The 20455-nt window shown below is 51.8% G+C and overlaps 1 protein-coding gene across 1 annotated transcript; it reads left to right on the top strand.

Annotated features, from left to right (window-relative positions):
• The first annotated feature begins 9550 nt into the window (after positions 1-9550).
• PLA2G2F (phospholipase A2 group IIF) lies at positions 9551-19093 on the top strand. The gene is made up of 5 exons (XM_026517213.4): positions 9551-9782; positions 10441-10493; positions 13525-13669; positions 14596-14705; positions 16785-19093. Exons 1-5 carry the CDS (start codon positions 9667-9669, stop codon positions 16958-16960), a joined length of 600 nt encoding a protein of 199 aa, XP_026372998.1. The 5' UTR covers positions 9551-9666; the 3' UTR covers positions 16961-19093.
• Positions 19094-20455: the final 1362 nt, after the last annotated feature.

Consider the following 20455-nt stretch of genomic DNA (forward strand, 5'->3'; position numbering starts at 1 on the left):
CTAGCGCCCCATCTCTGGGTGGGGGCCTCACACCAATTTGCATGAGATGATTTGCATGGAGGTGGGTTGATCTGCCTGAGGAGTCAGAATGGGGGGATGACTGTGGACACCAAGATATTCGCTTGTCGGATTTGGCCGGAGCCCAGTGGAGAGGGCCATATAGAAGCTTCATGCAGAGGCTACGGTCACAGGGTAGGGCCCAGGGGACAGGAGAGCAAACACGGCACAGTGCGGAGCTGGAGGCATGCCCGCTCCTCTGTGCATGGCACAGTGTGGCTCTGAGGCTGGAAGGTGGGGTGGCCCCACCGGGCGTCTGAGAGCCTGCAGCTTTGGGGTGCTGAGGCCTCCATGATCAGTTGCGGGGGTCACACAGGGGAGCAGAGGAGAAGACTAGGAGAAGCCTGGGGCTCTCAAGGCTCCTATAGAGACTCCCAGAAATAACAGCAAGACTTTATTTGGGAAGTAGGGGCTCAAGGGGGTTCCGACTTACATGGGCTGGATAATAATCCAGAGGCATTTCTTAGTGTTAATATGACCCCCCAGGGGCCCACAACCCTTGTGAGATCTGGTGAAAGGGTTGGCCCAGAGGGATACACCATTAGTTCCGAGGGAAATAACAATACTTTGCTTTGCACGAAGCCTTTGCTCTCACTCCCTCCTCAAAGCACAATTTATAAGGTGGTATTATTTGCCCCACTTCCAGAAGGGTTAGTGGGACTTTAAAGGGTCAAGTCTCTCAAAGAGAGGGCTGACCAGACCCAGTGTCACTCCCAAGTCTGGTTTTTCCCAATGGGCTATAGCAGTGGGCTGTGGACAATGGCTGAATGGTGCCCTCCCTCAGTTTTTATGCTGAAATCCTAGTCCCCGCTACCTCAGAATGTGGTCATATTTGGAGAGAGTCTTTAAAGATGTAATTAAGTTAAAATGAAGTCATTAGGGTAGGTCCTAATTCAATATGACTCCTTATAAGAAGGGGAGCTTGGGACAGGGACAGGTCACAAGGAACGACCATGGGAGGACCCAGGGAGAAGATGGCCCTCTGCAGGCCAAGGACAGAGACCTCAGAAGGAGCCAGCCCTGCTGACACCTTGATCTGCAACTTCCAGCCTCCGGAAATGTAAGAAAATAAATGTCCGTTGTTGAAGCCACCCAGCCTGTGGTATTTTGTGATGGCAGCTGGAGCAGACTAATGCACGTGTTACAAGAGCCCAGAGAGAAGAGATGTCCTGGCAGGCTCCCTGGAGGAGGTGAGCTGCCGTTAGTCATCATCCTCTTTCTGCTGCTTGCTCCCCTTCCCCGCCCGCCACGTACACACACACTATGCCTGCAGTTCAGAGATCTGATCTGAGGGATTGGCCTCGTCCTCCGGGTGCTGCCTGTAGACGGGCCTTCCCTGACTCCTAAGGCTGAGACACATGGCTCTCCAGCTTACTGCCTCAAGTGTCCGCCTCCATAAAATGGGAACAATGTCCTTTGATGCCTCACTCCTCCACCGTCAACTGCTTAATGATTAGGGATGATTTGGCAAAGCAGTCATTATAGATAGGGATATATAAAACATTTTTGTTATAAATGTAGAAGCCGTCCGTCTGTGTTTTCTTAGAAACGTTCTTTGTTTCTTTTAAAGTCAACTTGACTGAGGTACGATGTACCTGGAATAAAACACACCAATTAAAATGTGTCAAGTTCAGTGAGTTTTAACAGATGTGCACATCTATAGAGCCCGCCCCCAGCCACCGCAAGAAACACTTCCATTCCCCAAAAGAGTTCCCTCGGGCCCCCCTCGAGGTTGCGTTTTCCCAGGAACAGGGGTCCCCTCCTTTCAGTATTCCATTGTATGAATGTATCACAGTCTGTCCTTTTTCCAATCGGTGAGGTTTGGATCGTTTCTGATTTGTAGGTGTTACGAATAGCGCTGCTACGAACATGTGTGTACGTCTTTGCACGGACATGTGCTTCCTTTTCTCCTGGGTAAAAAAGCAAGGGGTGGGATGACGAGGTCACATGGTAGGTGTATGTTTAATTTGATAAGAAATTGCCCAGCTGTTTTCCAGAGTGGCAGTACCATTTCTCGTTCCTCCCACAAGTATGTGAACGTTCCAGTTGCTTTACATCATCCCCCAAATTTGGTATGGCCAGTCTTTTAAATTTTAGGCACTCGAATGAATGGGTGGTAGAATGTCACGTGGTATCAACTTTCATTTTCCTGATGCTTCATGATCCCACGCATCTTTTGTATACGCTCATTTGTCAACCGCTATCTCCCTTGGTGAAGAGTCTGTGCAAATCATCTACTCCTTTTAAAACATCGTGTTGTTTTTTTATTATTGAGTTTTGAGAGCTCTTTATATATTCTGGACCTAAGTCCTTTATCAGATATTTGCAAATATTTTCTTCTGGTCTGTGACTTGTCTTTCCATGCTCTTAACAGTCTCTTTTAAAAAGCAGAAATTGAATTTTCTTGAAGTTCAGTTTCTGGGTTTTTTTTTTCTCTTATATATTGTGCTTTTGGCGTTGTACTAAGAAATCTGACTCATGTGACACAAAGATTTTCTCCTATGTGTTTGTCTAGAAATTTTATATGCTTCGGTTTTATATCTAGGTCTATGATCCACTTTGTAATATTTATTTTAAAAATTTTTGATAAAATATACAAAAGTGACATTTACAACCCTCATCATTTTTGAGTCTACAGGTTAATGGCGTCCAGTACATTCACACTGTTGCTGCCGTCACCACCGTCCGTTGGTATATTCACAGTTATGCAACCATCACCACAATCTAATTTACCACATCCCCCTAAAAACCCTACCCACTAGCAGTCACTCCCCAACCCCCTCTGTCACATACTCCCTCCCCACCCGTCCTAGGCAGCCACTAATTTACTTTTTATCTCTATAGATTTACCTATTCTGGCCATATCATGTAAATGAGATGATATAATATGTGGCCTTTTGTAACTGTCTTCTTTAATTTCACATAATTTTTCAAGGTTCATCCATATTGTAACATGTATCATCAGTATTTTATTCCTTTTAATTGTTGAATAATATTCCATAGTATAGATATTCCACATTTTATGTGTCGGTTCATCAACTGATGGACATTTACGTTTTTTCTACTTTTTCGTTGTGATTATTATTATTATTATAAATCATGCTGCTATGAACATCTGTGTGCAATTTGTGTGTGTGTGTGCTTCGATGTTTTCATTTCTCTTTGGTATATACCTAGGAGTGGCATGGCTAGGTCACATGGTGACTCCATGTTTAACACTTTGAGAAACCGCTGAAGTGTTTTCCAAAGTGGCCGCACTGTTCCACATTCCCACAGGCAATGTATGTGGGTTCCAATTTCTCCACATCCTCACTAATCCTTGCTATCATTTGTCTTTTTTATTATAGCCATCTTAGTAGATGTGAAGTGGTATCACAGTATGGTTTTTATTTGCATTTCCCTACTGACCAACGGTGTTGAGCTTCTTTTCATGTGATTTTTGGCCATTTGTTTATCTTCTTTGGAAAAATGTCTATTCAAATCCTTTGCCTATTTTCAAATCGGGTTGTTACCTTTCTATTGTTGAGTTGTAAGCGTTCTTTATATATTCTGGACGCAAGTCCCTTATTAGACTTATGATGTGCACATATTTTCTCCCATTCTGTGGGTTGTCCTTTTACTTTCTTGATAGTATAGTTTGCAGGAAAAAGTTTTTAATGTTAATGAACTTCAATTTATCTGTTTTTCCACTGTACTTTTGTTGCAGTATCTAAAACATCACCTAACCCAAAGTCACAAAGGTTTAATCCTAGGTTTTATTCTAAAAGTTTTATAGTTTTAACTTTTCCATTTAGATCTATCATCCATTTGGTGTTAACTTCTGTGTATGGTGTGAGGAAGGGATTCAACTCCATTCTTTTGCATGTGGATATCCAGTTGTCTCAGCACCATCTGTGGAAGACTCTCCCTATTGGATTGTCTTGGCACCTTCATTGGACTGTAATCCGTTCGATAAAATTTTGTATGTAATGAGAGGTATGAATGGAAATTCTTTTTTCTTTCCTCTCTCTTTCTTTCTCCCTCCCTCCCTTCCTCCTAATCTCCCTCTTTATCTTTCTTTCCTTTTCCTTCCCTTCCTTCCTCCCTTCCTTCCTCCCACCCTTCCTTCCTTCTTCCTTCCTCCCTCTCTCTTTCTCTCTTACGATAGTCAATTATTCTAGCACCATTATTGAAAATCTATTCTTCCTCCATGGAATTGCCTTTGCATCTTTGTCACACACACAAAAAAATTATCCAGGGGTGCCTGGGTGGCTCAATCAGTTAAGTGATTGACTCTTGACTTTGGCTCAGGTCATGATCTCAGGGTCCTGGGATTGAGCCCTGTGTCAGGCTCCATGCTCAGTGGAGTCTGTTTGGGTTTCTCTCTCCTTCTGCACCCCCCACCCCACTCACACACTCTTTCTTAAATAAATAAGATCTTTAAAAAATAAATTTTCCGTAATTGTGTAGCTTTAATTCACATCATCTATTTTGTTCCATTGGTCTCTTTGTCTATCTTTATACCAATGCACACTGTCTTGATTATAGTAACTTATAAGCCTTAAAATCAAACGATGTAAGTCCAACAACTTTGTTCTTCATTTCAAAGTTGATTTGATATTCTAGGGATTTTTTAAATTTCCATATGAATTTTAGGATCAGCCTGGCAATTTCTATAAGAAAGGTCTATAGTATTTTAGTTTGAAGTGCATTGGCTTTATAGAGAAAATGGGGAGAACTGACATCTTAACAATATACAGTCTTCTGATTCATGAACATGGTATATCTCTGCATTTATTTTGGTCTTCCTTGATTTTCCTGAGCATTGTTTTATAGTTTTCAGTGTACATATCTCCATGTATTTTATCAAATTTATCCCTAAATATTTCATATTTTGGATATTATTATTAATATTTCATATTAACACCAGTCTCATACAACTGGTGTTCTTCAATCTCAATTTCCAGTTGTTTGTTGCTAATATACAGAAGTACAATTAATTTTCTTACATTTTAGTTCTTCTATTATGTAATGTTCTAAACTCATTTATTAGTTTTAGTAGCTTTTTAAAGATTCTACAGAATTTTTTACATGGACTACCATGTTTATGCCAATAGAGACATTCTTACTTCTTCCTTTCCAATTGAATGCCTTTTATTTCTTTTCTTGCCTGGCCAAAACCACCAGTACAATGTTGAGTAGAAGTGGTGAGAGTAGATATCCTCACTTTGTTCCTAATCTTAGGGTGAAGAGCAATTAGTCATTCACCATTAAGTATGATGTTAGCTGCCAGGGGTTCTTGTAGATGCTCTTTTTCAAGCTAATGAAGTTCCCTTCTATTTCCGTTTGCTGACATTTTTTAAAAATCAGGAATGGATGCCAGATTTTGTCAAATGGCTGTTCCTTTGTATTTATTAAAAAGATCATATACTTTTTCTTCTTTAATCTGTTAATATGGTTAACTATATTGATTGATTTTTAATGTAAAGCCAACCTTTCTTTTCTGGGATAAACCCCACTTGCTCGTGGTGTATTTTCCTTTTTCATATTGTTAGACTCTTGGCTAACATTTTGTTAAGAAATTTTGCATCTAGGGGTGCGTGGGTGGCTCAGTTAGTTAAAAGTCTGACTCTTGATCTCAGTTCAGATCTTGATCTCAGGGTTGTGAGTTCAAGCCCTGTGTTGGTCTCCAAGCCCAAAAGAATTTTTGCCTCTATGCTCATGAGGGATATTAATCTGTAGTTTTTTCTTCTTGTAATGTCTTTATCTGGTTTTGGTATCAGAATAATGGTGGTTACCAGAGAGAGTTAAGTGGAAGTGTTTCCTCCACTTAAATTTCCTGGAAGAATTTGTTTATAATTGGTGTCATGAGCTGAATTTTGCCTCCCCTTCCATTCATATGTTGATGCTAACCCCCAATATCTCAGAAAGTGACTGTATTTGGAAATATGGTTTTAAAGGGGTGATTAAGTTAAGGTAAGGTCATTAGGGTGGTCCCTAATCCAACTGGACTGGTATCTTTATTTTTTTAAAGATTTATTATTTATTTGAGAGAGAGAGAATGGAGGGAGTGGGGGAGGGAGAGGGAGAGAATCTCAAGCAGACTCCCTGCTGAGCATGGAGCCTGACTCGGCTGGATCTCAGGACTCTGAGATCATGACCTGAGCTGAAATCAACAGTCAGACACTTAACTGACTGAGCCATCCAGATGCCCCTAGACTGGTATCTTTATAAGAAGAGGAAATTCGGACACACAAAGAAACAAGAGGGATGTACACATACAGGGTAAAGACCATTTGAGAACACAGAAAACAGATGGCCATCTGTAAGTCAAGAAGAGAGCCCCCAGAAAGAAACCAACCCTGCCAATGCCTTGATCTTGGACTTCTAGACTCAAGAACTATGAGAAAATAAATTTCTGTTATTTAAGCCACTCAGTCCATGGTAGCTTGTTATATAGCTCTAGCAGTCTCATACAACTGGTATTATTTCTTCTTTATGTATTTGGTCAAACTTACCAGTGAAATCATCTGTACCTGAAGTTTATTTTAATTAATTAATCAACTAATTAACTAATTAATTAATATGTTTTAATCTACATATTCAATTTCTTTAATAGATACAGGGCTATTTCCAGATATGTGAGCTTGTGTCTTTCAAGGAAATTGGCCATTCCATCTTGGTTATGGAATATATTGTCTTACATTCATTTTAATAAAAAAATACAAATAAGAAAAAAAAAACCCTCCACTTACCCTACTGTCTAAAAATAACCATTACTCATATTTTGCTATATATTCTTCCAGAAAATTTTTATACATGTGCACATCAACTTCCTTACTTCCCCTTCTCCAACCCCTTTTTTAAAATAAAATTGCTATTACCCTTAATATCCAGGGCTTTTGTTTTTTGTTTTTTTGTATCATCAGATCTTTGAAGACACGATCATGGATGGATGTTTACTAATGTGCTTAGCTCATCCCTTAACTTATGCTGCTTCTGATTTTGGGAGGGAATATCACAAAGAATGCCACAGTCAATACCCTTTGCATCTGTTGCTGGGAACAACTCAGGTGTTCATCCAGGTTTACAGGCTTAGAAGTGGAATTACTGGGTCAGCCAGTTTATTGTTGACTTCTGGTGTTGAGTACCCTGTGCTTGAGGGGAGGTGGGGGGAGGGAAGAACCCATCCCATCCCATCCCTCTGCCCACCCGGGAACTCACTGTCTCTGGAGAACAGCCCAACCAGCACAGCCAATGGGAATGTGAGATGGGAAAATGGCAAGAAGGCAGTTCAGAGGCTCTCAGAACGCTGGCTGTGGCCTCTTGGCATAGATCAGCAGGTTGGAGGCTGTATCTTCAGTGTGTGGGCTGTACTGGGCCTTACTTCTTGGTTCTTTCTTCCTCCTCTTGAGTGAGTGATATCATTAAGAGGTGTTTGCAAAAACGGAAGCCAAGCTTTGTGCAGACAGGCGAAGACCAAGACCAACCTCATCCTCCCAGCTCTCTTGGTCCTCAGGGAGTTCCCAGGCTGCCAGGGCAGATGCAGCCCTTGTCCCATGGGGAACCCCCAGATTTTTGTATAAAATTATAGTCCCCTGTTCTCTGGGATTCCCAGGCTGAGTGAAGTGTCAAGATCCACAAATCAAAACACGTGCAGGTACCTACAAAGGAACGGTAAGGAAGTGCACCTTTCGTGCAGGCACATGTGAGTGGAGGCAACAGAGTTTCGGTAGAGTAACTTCCTGGGAACGAGGAGGCCTGGGATCCACAGAGAGGAAGTTGAGCCAGGAAGTGGAGGCTGGGAGAAGGGGAACGATGGCCACCTGGTTTGGTAGGGCCAGAAGAGGAAGTTGGAAAAGCTAAGGGTAGGAAGGGAAGCCCCAGGGGATTACTTCTGTCCCTTGTCAGCAAGTTTGGGGACCTTGGGGGACAAGGGCTGATGTGAAGGCAGGGGTTGTATGGGTTAATTTCCAAGAGTACTCTTCTCTCCCTCTTCCTTGTTCCCCTTCCCGCCATCTCAATTCACCTCAAGGGCTGGAGAACAGGCTTCTCTCGGGATCAGTCGGATCTGTAACTGGGCACTTGCCACATGCCCCAGATGACTCACACCTGTCACCTGTCATCTGTTAGCGTGATCCTTACTCTGTGAGGCCCGGTTATATCATTCTACAGCTGGGGACTTAGAGACCAGGGAAGGGAACTCTTCTGTTGGGCTCTCAGAGCCAAGAAGAGGGGGTGCTGGGGTTGGAGCCCCTGTCGGTGCAACTGTCCAAACCTCCAGGGACTCCAGGGCTCCAGCCCCTTTCTGCTTCCCTCCTATCCCTCCCCCACGCACATGCACACATGCCACCCTCACAAGAGGCAAATGGCAGCAATTCGCAGGCCACCAGACTTTCAACCAGAGAAGGCTATGCCCCCAAGGATACCTCTAGAAATGTCTGGAGACATTTTTGGTTGTCACAACTTGGCAAGGTTCAGGGACAGGAGCATGGGGAGGGGGCTCTTCCTGGGTCTTGTGGTGGAGGTCAGGGAGGCTGCTCAGCGTTCTTGATGCCCAGGACGGCCCCCACCACAGAGAGGTGTCAGGCCACGCATGCCACAGTCATGCTGTGGCGAAGAAGATGGGCTCGGATCAGCTGGGCTCGCCCATTCAGATGCCAGCTGGGGGCTTCTTCCTGTCTTAGCCAGGTGGGGGCACCGAAGTGTGGGTAGAGAGGTCCCCAGAGATTCCGGACGAACTCCCTTCCAGCTGTGGATGGATGCCTTACAGACATGGGCATAGCCACAAGGAGGGCCCCTGGCAAAGACTTTCTCTTTGACCAAACCCTGCTTGGGGTCCCTTGAGCTCTTTTCCAAGAGGCCTGGACTCTCGGACTCCTGTGTTTGTCTCTGCGCTGTCCTGCATTCTCTCCGAAAGCCCCTGTGAGCCAGCTCAGCCAGGAGCCCCCATCCTCGATACCTGATTACCCCAGATGTCTGATGGGGCTCCTCATCAACCTGCCACCCCCAGGTGATGTCACCCTGGCCTGTCGTCTGCAGGAGTCCTGCTAGGTGGGTTTAGCCAGGATCCTCCCACCCCCCCTTAGTAATTTTTCCACCTGCTGACCCCCATCCTGCTCCTTGGCTACAAATTCCCCTTTTCTTTGTTGTATTTGTAATCGAACACAGTCTCTGTCCCCCGCTACGAAACCCCACTGTGGTGGCCCCGCCTCTCTCCAATGCCACCTTGAGTAAAGCCGGCCCCACTGTGCTTTAACAAATGTAACTGAACAACTTCTTTGTTTCACATCTGTTTCAGGTGGGAACAGGGAGCCCTCTGGGTGAATTTCCTTCCAGATGTGCAGGGAGGGTGCAGCTCCTGGGCAGGTGTGCAAACCCCCACCTGTAGGCCGAGGGCCCTGGGGCGGGGACTGTACCAGGCTGTGGGCCGGGCGGTGGCTGTGGGAGGGAGGAGGTGGAGTCTCCTTTTTCTAGGGCAATGTCACCTGCGTCCTGCCCAGGGGCACTGCCCCAGCGCTACCCTGCCAGCACGTGTGGCCCCGTTGAGCTGGAGCCTGCTCCCCGGAGCCTTCAAAGCAATCGCGGACCTTACGAGCCCTATGTCGCTGGACCCCCAGAAAACAGAACATGGCAGATGGGGCGCAAGCCAACCCCAAAGTGTTCAGGAAGAAGGTGCTGGTTAGGCACCCCTCTGGGTGGAGGAGCCCAAGTCTCAGGGCCTCTTCTCCTTGGAGAACTTCCAGGTACGTGCCTGCTACCCTGGGATGGAATCCTCTGTGGAGAGCAGCAGGGATGGGGGTGGGGAACTGGTGCCTGGAGTCCATTTCTCCAGAAAGAAGAGCTCTAAGTCTCTGAGTGATGGCTGAAATACGTCACCGCATTTTCAGCACCAGAAGGGCATTAGGGATCATCTAGTCAATCCTCATGAGGCACCTGAGGCCCAGAGAAGCTAAGGGATCTACCGAGGTCACACAGCATTTTGGAAGGAGAGCAGGGACTAGAATCTAGGGACCCAGGTCTCTCGGCTCCAAGTGCAAGACCCAGCCAGCAAGTTGGGTCATGTGACTGACTTCCCGGAGTGTGTTTGGAAAAGGGGTTGGTTCTGATCTGTGACAGAGGCCTGACCCCATGAGACAGTGAGCTTCCTGTCTTGGAAGCTGGTGCAGGAAGGCCATTCCTGCTCAGGGTAAGAAGGAAGGAGGCTCCTAGTGACTCCTGGCTCTACCATCCTGGGGACTGTTCTTTCAGGAGCCACAGGGCAGGTGGGAGGTTCTCGTCACAGAGCCCGGGGAAGCAGGAATGGGGGCCTAAGGGACAGCATTGATGGGGCCTCTGATGAGGCCGGGAGCTGCAGGCGAGTGGAAGGGACGGACTCGGGACTTGGATTTTCTCCTCTCTCAGATCTAGCTTGGGTATGAAGAAGTTCTTCGCCATGGTCATCCTGGCCGGCAGCGGTGAGTAAAGGCTCTGGGGACACTCCTGGTTCTCTCCCACTCTCACACTTTCTCCGGTGGCCTTGGGCAGCTAGGTTCTCGAGCCACTGGCTGGCAGCAAGACCGTGGGCCTGCACTGCCTCTCTGGGCCTCCACTTCCTCGCTCAGGCCCTGGCGGCCTTCCTTGCCTTGGGGCTGTCTGCACCCCCCCCCCCCAGCCATAAACACACAGAGGCCCCTCTGCTCGGCATTTACGAGCCTCCGAGGCGGCAGGGCCCAGAGCTGAGCAAGCATCGTAAAACGGTGGTGTTTGCTGGGCCTCTGGCTGCCCCGGGAAAACCTGGGCGTTTGTGTAGATAGGAGTGTGTTTGTGTCCATGTGTACATTAGGCAAGAGCTAATGAGTCTGTGTGTGGCCGTACGTGCGTACATCTCTGGGTGTGGAGGTGTGTCTCAGCACACGTCTGTAAAACGTGTAGGTGGATGTTAACTGGGGCACCTGGATGTGCGTGAGTGTGTGTGCAGCAGGTGTCTGGGAGCGCACAAGCCGTCGGCGGGGAGGGTCTGGTGGCTCCTTTCCCCGGGCTGCTGCTCCTGACGCCGATCCCACCCCGCACACAGCCAGGTGTCTCGGGAAGGTGGGAGGAGGGAAAGAGATACCAGAAACAAAATAAGGTTAAATGTGGCCAGTCGTGAAAAACGGGGGGTTGACGTGGCTGCTAAAGTGACTGTTGTTTGGAAGACAAGCATCCGCGTTCAGCCCCAACCGCTGGCCGGGGACAGCAGCAGCCTGACCAGGCGCGGACTCCCTTTCCTCTGCTTGGAGCGTGTGTGTGGGCGTGGCCTTGGCTTCCCGGGTTCGCCGTGGGTGCTGCATGTGTAAGTGTGTGCTAACGTGCGACCGAGTGTGTGAGATGGACGTATGAGCGTGGGTGTGAGGTATGTGAACGCGCGAGGTGGTAGCGGGAGAGTGTGGGCACAGCGGTGTATATGACGGCGTGCACCTGTGTGGGAGGTGCCTGTGAGGGTATCACGGGCGCGTGCTTGTGAGCATACGCGGTGTGTAGAGGAAAGAGTGAGTGTGCATTTTGCATGAGCATGCTGTGTGTGAACGTGTGGGAGGGAAGTGTGTTTCCACATACACTCTACACGGGTGTGTGACTTGTATGTGTGTCTGAGTGTGAGGTTGCTGAGTATGACCACGTGACTGCGCGTACGAGGTATGCGTGTTTGTGGGTGCGTGTGCGCTCCAGAGCATGGTGCGTGGAGGAGTGTCTGAGGTGTGTGTGCCCTTGTGAGTGTAATGGGGTGTGTCCCCCCGTGTGTGAGGTGTGGAGGGCTCCTGTGATAATGTCCACCCCGTATGGAGCTGCTGGTCAGAGGGCCCTGGTGATGAAAGCTGCTCCCCTCCCCCCTCCCCAGGGAACACCTGCACAGCCAGACTGTGGGAGGCGGGGCTTCAGGCCAGGGAGCCTCCTCCTCACAGCCTGGGCAGGTGGCGCCCTGCAGGAGAGCTGCGTTATCCCTGGATTTGGCAATCGATGTCAAAGAGCTTAAGCAACCTGCCCATGGGGCCGCAGTGCCCACGGAGAACTTGTCTGCAAACCCATGGCTCTCTGGGTTTGACTCGCGCGGTCCCATTCCAGATCAGAGTCCCAAGCAGGTTGGCACGCAAGTCCTCCAGCAGCCAACCGCCAGCACAGTGCGGGGTGGGGGGAGGGAATGGGCTGGGGGAGAGAGCCTTGTGCAGCTCAGGGATGGGCTCAGGCCCATGGGACATGGGGTCCTGCCTCTCCCTGCCCCGGACCCCGCTGAGACATGTACGTCTCTCTACAGCATCCTCTTAAAGTCATTTGTCCCAGCTCCTTCCCTGTTTCCTTTCCTGTTTGCTCCTTATTTTCTGTAACGACAAAAATCAAGAAGCCAATAGACACGACTCAGGCAGAGCAGGATTCCCCAAACCCATTAAATGGGGCTACAGCGGCTCTCCTGCCTGCGTGCGGGGCGGCCTCACCCAAGGAAGGACTAAAGCACCAGGCTCAGGTTGACTCAGCAGTGAGCCGTGAGATGCCGAGTCAGCACAGGCCCTGGGGCCCGGGAGGCAGGGAGCAGGGGAGAGGAGGAGAGGAGGATCTGTCTCTGGGGTAGGCCAGGCTGGCAGGTGCGGGGATGCGGCTGAGTTTGCTGGTGTGGGAGGGGGTCATTGCGCTCTTGCTGCTTGTGAGACATGGCCAAAGGGAAAAGGGGTGTGTGTGTGTGTGTCTGTCTGTCTGTCCGTCTGTCTTTGCTGAACAACCAGAGCACCGAATTGTCTCTGGATTCATTGTGATTTGCGAGTACTGTGGTAGGGACACAAAGTCCCTGCTGGAGGCAGAGGAGCCAGACCAAGGCCCAGGGCCCAGAATCAAACCCCTGTGTTCAGAAGACCACGTGGCATTTGTGAAGCCCCTGATAGTGGCCCCGGCACTTGGGATCTCACTGCCTGGGTCCAAATTCTAGCCCTACTACTTTTTGATAGCGTTCTCGGGCAAGTTACTAAATTAAGTGCTCTGGACCTCAGTCTCCTCATCTATAAAGTGGGGATAATAACAGCACTCAGGGAGTTAATGCATGGGAGGGGTTTAGGGCAGCCCCTGGCACAGAGCCCTCAGCAAATAGGAACAATGATTATAAGGGCCCTAGTGCCTCACGTTTTTGCTTTGTTTTTTTAAGATTTCATTTATTTATTTGAGAGAGAGAGAGTGCAAAGCAGGGAGAGGGGCAGAGGGAGAGGGACAAGCAGACTCCCTGCTGAGCAGGGAGCCCCACGTGACCTGGGGCTCGATCCTGGGACCCTGGGATCATGACCTGAGCGGAAGGCAGATGCTTCACTGACTGAGCCGCCCAGGGGCCCCTTCTCGCAGCTTTTTATACACTGCTTCCATCCTCCCCCACTCTGCTCACCCTCCCCCCTCCCTCCCCCTTTCCCTGGCCCCAGGGTGTGGGGAGGTAGGTCAGACAGGAGGGGCCGCCCAGCAGGCAGGACGCTCACAGCACCCTCGGTTTTCTCGCAGTCCTACCCGAGGCCGGCAGCAGCCTGCTGAACCTGAAGTCCATGGTGGAAGCCGTCACGGGGAGGAGCGCCGTCCTGTCCTTCGTGGGCTACGGCTGCTACTGCGGGCTGGGAGGGCGCGGGCTGCCCATGGACGAGGTGGACTGGTAGGTCCCGGAGCGCCTGTGCTGCTGTCATGTCGGGACTGGGAGGGGGGCAGTGAGGGTCAGACTGGTCTCCGTCTCTGATGGATGGGAGAGGACCCTTCCCCCAAAGGATGAGGCTGGTTCAATGAGTTAGTGACCGGGAGCCTGGCCTTGACCCGTGTCCTCCTCGACTGTCTTAGATGGTTTCTATTGTCCTTCTGCAAGTCTTAGGCTTGGAGGCATTTGAACTCCCGCTCTCGCCAGGAAGGAAACATCGACCTGCCCCCAAAACACATGAGAGCAACAGACATGCAGCTCACACTCAGCAAAAGGAAGGGCTGTGACCCCTCTCACCCCATCACCCTGGAGGCTCTGATGGAGCTTACTTTCTGCTCCTGTCTCCCCAGAACCAGCCAGCACCAAGTCGGGGTATCACGGGGGGCTCAATAAAGGCATGTTGACTAATCGCCTTCCTCCACTAGAGGGGATGGCGGTGACCACACTACATTTGCTTCCTGTCCTTCACCCCCAATCCGTACTCACCCCTGCAGACCTTTGTCTCTCCTGGCCATCCCGCACAGCCAGGCATGGCCTCTTGATATAGTCAGGCTCCTTTGACACTGACTGAGGCCTGACCCTCCTTCCCATCCTGACCACATCGCCAGACAGCCTGATGCTTCCCGCCTCCTGCAGCGGCAGCTAGGGCTCTCAGGGGGGAAAGCTGGGAGCCCTAGGCATAGAACAGGAAGGCAGGATCATAGGCAGGAAACTGGGGCACTGGCCGGGCTCTGCCTGGCTGTGTGACCTCAGGCAAGGAACTGCCCCTCTCTGGGCCTCCGTCTGAAGGTCTGATCTAGAAGGAACTGGAACAGATGGTTGGGGTCTCTGCCACTGGGGGATGGGCCAAGCCTGGTTATGGGGGCCTGCTATCCTCTGTCTGCTCCTAGGTGCTGCCATGCCCATGACTGCTGCTACCAGAAACTCTTCGACCTGGGCTGTCACCCCTATGTGGACCATTATGACCACACCATCGAGAATAATACTTCGATCATCTGCAGTGAGTTCTCCCCCTGCCACTCCCCCCTCCCCCACCTAGGAGAAGGGCTTAGATTGCCAGTCCCCCTGCCCTGTGCTGGGGCTGTGCACAGGGTTGCCAGACGACATACAGGACGCCCAGTTAAATTTGAGTTTCAGATAAACAACGAAAACTATTTTCACGTAAGTATATCCTAAATATCGCATGGGACGTCCTCATGCTAAAAATTAAATGTTAGCATAAAAATCAATTACTGTTAGTGTAACATTAAGAATTAGCATAAGTATATCCCACATAATATTTGGGACATACTTATACTAAAATATGTACTGTTTGTCTGAAATTCAAATTAGCCAGGCCTCTTGTTTTTGTTTGTTTGTTAAATCTGAGAACCCTAGCCGTGGCTCTCCTCCTGATGTGCTCTGATCCTCCAGGCCTGAATTGGCACCCTGATTCCCAGGTCCTTGATTCTTAAGCTTCACAGAGGTTAGGGAGTGGTTCCGATTCAGTGGTTCCGATTCAGTGGGTCCGGATCTGTTTTTAACCAGATCCTCCAGTGATGCTGAGACTTTGTGACATGCTGACCTGGGTTCAAACCTGGATTCTGCCAGCATTTCCTGCTGTGTGTAATCCTATGCAGGGTGCTTCCCTACCTGGCCTCAGGCTCTCCATGGGCCCATGGAAGGGTGTGGATCAGAGCAGACCTGTTCCTTTCCGGTTCTGTCTTGGGGACCCCACCAGAAGGTGGCCTCATTCCAGGACGCTCAGTGTTTCCAGGATTCAAGCTATGAGAACCAGGCCGGGCGGTGTTCCCTCGCTTACCACGGACTCTCCAGGCCATTCCTCCACTGAGGGATGTGGTGTCCGAGTTAATGGCCCGAGTGTCCCTGCCCTGCCTCCCCTTAGGTAGCAGGTGCCCCTGGCCCAGTCCCATGGGCAGCCCCGGGCTCCCTTTGTCACCGTGTCTTAACTAGGTTCGTCTCACTGTCCCTCACTAAAAGCTCACAAGCAAGCCCAGCTTTGCAAAGAAACCCCAAGTCTCCTGTTCTCTGGGGAAGCATTTGCTGGGGAACTGGGAACGTCTGGGGCACCTCGGGAGCCCAGGGCACTGAGGTCCCCGTATTCTGCAACATGGAATGGAGGGGCTGGCTTGGGAGAGGGGGGTGTCTCCTCATTAAAGCATTTCCCCAAAGGGCGGTGGACTAACTCAAGCAGTGGTTTTCACATTGGGTTCTGGGGGTTACTGGGGTCATGGGGGTCAGGTGATGGGGAGGTCCCTGAGTGGTCCAGCTGGCCCTGTGAACTCATTTGATAGTTTAAGTGCTTCTCTTTTGGCCGTTTGATATATTAGCCTCCTGCAAAGAGTTTCATTTAAGAGCAAGTATTCTGCTGACAGAAAGTTTGAGAAGTGTGCCAACCACTGAACTAGGGAGGGGTTCCCCGAACCGGCACCATCTCCATCACCTAGGAACTTGTTAGAAATGCAGATTATCAGGCCCCGCCCAGACCCACTGAACCTGAAGCTGGCGGGCTGGGGCCCAACAGTCTGTTTCAACAAGCCGCCGGTGGATCCTAGTGCATCCCTAAAGTTGGGAACGGTCAGGGCGGATGATTTCTGGAGGCTCAGAAAAGTAGCAGCAGCTGCAGCCACAGTGACTAGGTCTTAAGCATTTGCTCATGGGAGGCCCTAGGCCAAGCTCTTTAGGACCCCCTCCTCAGCAGCTCCTTATCACCAGCTCCCTCCAGGAGTCGGGGGGGGGGGGGTGGTCCTGGGATTCTGTGATGGGAGAGACGAGGCCCTGGGGCAGGGGATTCCTGACACCTGAGTGTCTGTCCCAGCCCTGCCTTGGGTTGGCTTGGGTGACATTGGTAAACCCGCCCCCCTTTCTGGGCCTCAGTTTCCCCTACTATAAAGTGGCACGTTGGACTTCAGGGCTTCCCTGATTTAAGCGCGCCCCAGAGCCCCCAGGAGGGCGGTGGACACAGCCGGCGGGGCCCATCCCGGAGCTTCTGAGCTGCCGGCCTGGGGTGAACCGCCAGTGATGCTGCTGCCCCCCACCCACCTTCTGAGGCCCACTAGAACCTCTCTGCCCCACACAGGTGAGCTCAATGAGACGGAGTGTGACAAGCAGACCTGCGAATGTGACAGGAGCGTGGTTCTGTGTCTCCGGAACCAGACGTACAACGAGAAACATCGCAACTACCTCAACATCTACTGTCAGGGCCCCACGCCCAACTGCAGCATCTATGAGCCGCCCCCGGAGGAGGTGGCCTGAGGACACATCTCCTCCGCTCCCCCTGCATCTCCCTAGTGCCCTCTAGGGACCAGACAGATGGAGCAGGGGGAGGTGGGGGGAAGACTGGGAGCCTGGGGTCTGCCTGGCTCTTTCCTCCCTGGAGCCGCCCCTGCGAGACCGGCCCCAGAGGACTCAGGAAGGTCTGGGCCCTGACTGTGGCCCCCAGGCTCCCAGTTTCCCCTGAGCCCGGGGGAATGTGGGCAGAGGTGGGAGAGGGTTAGCCTCGGCAGGGCCATGTCCCGCCAGGGGCCCTAGACTTGGCAGGGAACAGGTGCCTTGTTGGGGCCTCTCCTGAGTGTGAAAGCCAAGGCCTGAGAGAGAGGAGGTGGGGGCCTCTGCGTGGGGCCTCTGCCCCCGGCCCAGCCTGACTTCCTCAGCCTGACCCTCACGGTTGGAGCCCGGAGACCTAGAGACCAAGACCCTGAGCTACCAGCTCAGCCCCAGAGCCTGGTGTGTCCTCAGGCCGCTCCCCAGCCCACCGGCGTGCTGCGCCCAAGGCCTGGGCTCTGGGGGCCTCTTGGCTCCCCTAGGAGATGATTCAGGGTGATCCTTGCTTTCTCTCTAGAGCTCCATGGTGGGGGGCGGGGGGTGGCCCAGAGTCTAGGCCCAGACATCAGAGGATGGCCACAGTGTCAGCCCCAAAGTCTGGCCTCAGAGCAGTCTGCAGGGCACCCACAGAACCCATGTCCCCAGCGGCACTCCCCTAGGTGCAGGGTGACCAAGACGGGGGCACAAATAGGTCCCCCAACACTCAGGTCTTCCCCCTCCTCCCTACACTATTGCACTGCTCTGAGGAGCACCCAACCCCAGGCTCCTGGGACCCTGACAGACGTGGAGGGGACAGCCCCCCCCCACCCCGCCCCGTGCCTTCCCTCCTGCGGCAGCCAGGCCAGTGGGTGGAAGGACCCCAGAGCCATCTCTCCCTGCCAGGGAGAGGCGAGGCTGCACGCTGGGGTCGGAAGCCCTCTCAATGGGGAAGAGGCCGAGGGCTGGGACCCACCTCCGTGAAGGGGGAAACAAAGGCAGGAGGGACCAGGTCCAGGAAGGAGGCTGTGGGGAAGGTTCAGGAAGGCAGTGGGGAGGGAGCAGGGTGCAGAGGGAAGGGAGGGGAGAAGGTGGGAGAGAGATGGGACAAGAGTGGTCTGGGCAGGAGAATCGGGGTAAAGGAGCCTGGGGCGCAGGCTCTCCTTGGGCCCAGGTTCCCCCTGAGCCCGGGGAAGTGTGGGCAGAGGTGGAAGAGGGTAAGCCTCGGCAGGGCCAGCTCTCTTGACTCCGCGCCAGCGTGGCTGTTTCTCCAGGTGCGCCCTCCCCTGTCCCGCCTGCCTCACCTCTTGACCTCAAGCTCAGCGGCCTCCAAGTAGCCAGCATGCCCTGCGTCACCCCGAGGACCCACTGGCACAGCGCTGTGACCACCTGGACACCAAGAACAGCCACCAGGAGCTCGATCCGCCCTGCTAGTACCTTGTAGACCACTGTCACCAGGGATGGTTGAGAAAGCCGGAGGCAGGAGAGGTGTGGGGGTGGGGAGAGAACGTCTACCCCCAAAATAGCAGCACTGGGCAGAAGCCTTGCCAAGCTGCATCTTCTAGAACACCGGCGTTGGGCACCGAGGATGAAGCTGTTTGTTGACGTCGGCTGTCACTGTGCGTGAGAAGAAGCCCCTCCACGGCTCACCTCCGGCTGACTGTCGTGGCTGACTGTCGTGGCATGGCGGCTCTGGTCCCCTGTGAGCGTCATCACTGACATCTTCCAGCTAACAAACTACCCTTTCCTGGCCGTCTTGGGAGGGCCCATTATCTCTGAGCTGAAGCCCCCACCAAGCCAGGGGTGGAGGCAGGATGGGGCACCTGGAGTCCCTGCCTCAGGTGGGGTCTGCAGAAGTCTCCGCCCCTCACCCCTGGGAGCCCAGGTTTCAGGCTGGGCCCCTCCAGCTCCCACACATGTCCACTCCAGAGAGTCTGGGTCCGTGTGTCGGGACGAGATTCTGCTGCCAAGGAGTCTTGCCTGCCCCATCCCCCACCTTGCCCCGGCCTGTCCAGGATGCTGCACCCCAGAGACTCTCCATAGGACTCAGCACCCCCTCCTCAATCTAATAAAGGCCTCCTGCCTCAACTCCCCACGGCTGGTCCTCCTTGGCTTGGCACCCACTGGCCAGCATCAGGGGAGGGCACAGAGACTCCCTCCAGGGTCTGCGGCTCTGGGGAGAGCAGGTTCCTGACACCCAGCAGCTGGCATGGCCTGTCCCCTTCCTGCCCCGGGGCCTAGATGATGTTGCCCTATTCTGGCAGAGAGATGAGTGTCAGGAAGGCTGGAGAGTGGTGTGTTCCAAGGGTTGGACAATGATTTGGCCTGGGTGCTTGTCAGGCATCAACCTCCACCCCGTCCTTTGCTGTTGAACATCTCAGAGAGGGGAAGTAACTTGTCCAGAGTCACACAGGTTGTCAGTGATGGGGCTGGGTCTGACTCCTCGGGATCTGACTTTTTTTTTTTAAGATTTATTTATGTATTTATTAGAGAGAGAGTGGGGGGGGGAGGAGCAGAGGGAGAGAGATAAGCAGCATCCAAGCTGATTGCAGAGCCCGACTCGGGGCTCCATCTCACGACCCTGAAATCATGACCTGAGCCGAAACCAAGAGTCAGACACTTAACTGACTGAGCCACCCAGGTGCCCTGCATCTGACTTTTAACTACCCTTCCTTGCACCTGCTTCATGATGACCCACCCGGGCAGCTGGGGACAGTGGGGCCAGCGACTGAAAACCCAGCAGGGCACCGAGTCCTGGTCCTCGCCCCGGCCCCTTCTCTGACTTAAGTCCATTCCCTGCTGGGGGCATCAGTTTCCCCATGAGCAGGGGGACCAGAGACGCTGTTTCAGGCGTTCCCCAAAGCCCTGTGTTTTCCTGGGCACATCTGGGATGATTTCTGGGGTGCCGCTCCCCCACTTCAATCTCCACTTGAGCAGCTCTGCTTTTCCTGGATTATATACTGAACGTTCCCACGAACTACTGTAAGAAGAAAAAGACAGTCTTCAGTAACTTTGGACAGAATCATCCATTGGTTCATTCATTCAGTAGACCTGTACCGATGGTCTTCTACAGCCCAGGGGGGACACCTCCGATCAGACACAGAATCCACCTGAGGGAACCCATAGGCTGGGAGGGGGAGGGGGGCATGTGACAGCCTTGCCATACGTGCCAAGCAGTGTCATGGGGAGCATAGGGAGCATGGAAATTGAAGCCCCAAGTATGTCCATGGCAGTCCCGGAAGGAAGGGGCCCCCAGGGGGCTAGGGGGTGGAGCTGGGATGGCTTGTTTGAGGTCTTTGGAGGTGGAGAGAGGAGGTGAGGGGGTCACATGTTTTGAGGAAGAGGCCCCTTGCTTCTGTAGTCTGGGCAAGGGTAGGGGGAGAGTGTCTCTCCTTACTCAGGACTCCTACCAAGTTATGAGGTCTTTTAGGCTAAGGCTTGAGGAAGGGA

Source organism: Ursus arctos, unplaced genomic scaffold, assembly GCF_023065955.2.
Source record: "Ursus arctos isolate Adak ecotype North America unplaced genomic scaffold, UrsArc2.0 scaffold_32, whole genome shotgun sequence".
NCBI lineage: Eukaryota > Metazoa > Chordata > Mammalia > Carnivora > Ursidae > Ursus > Ursus arctos.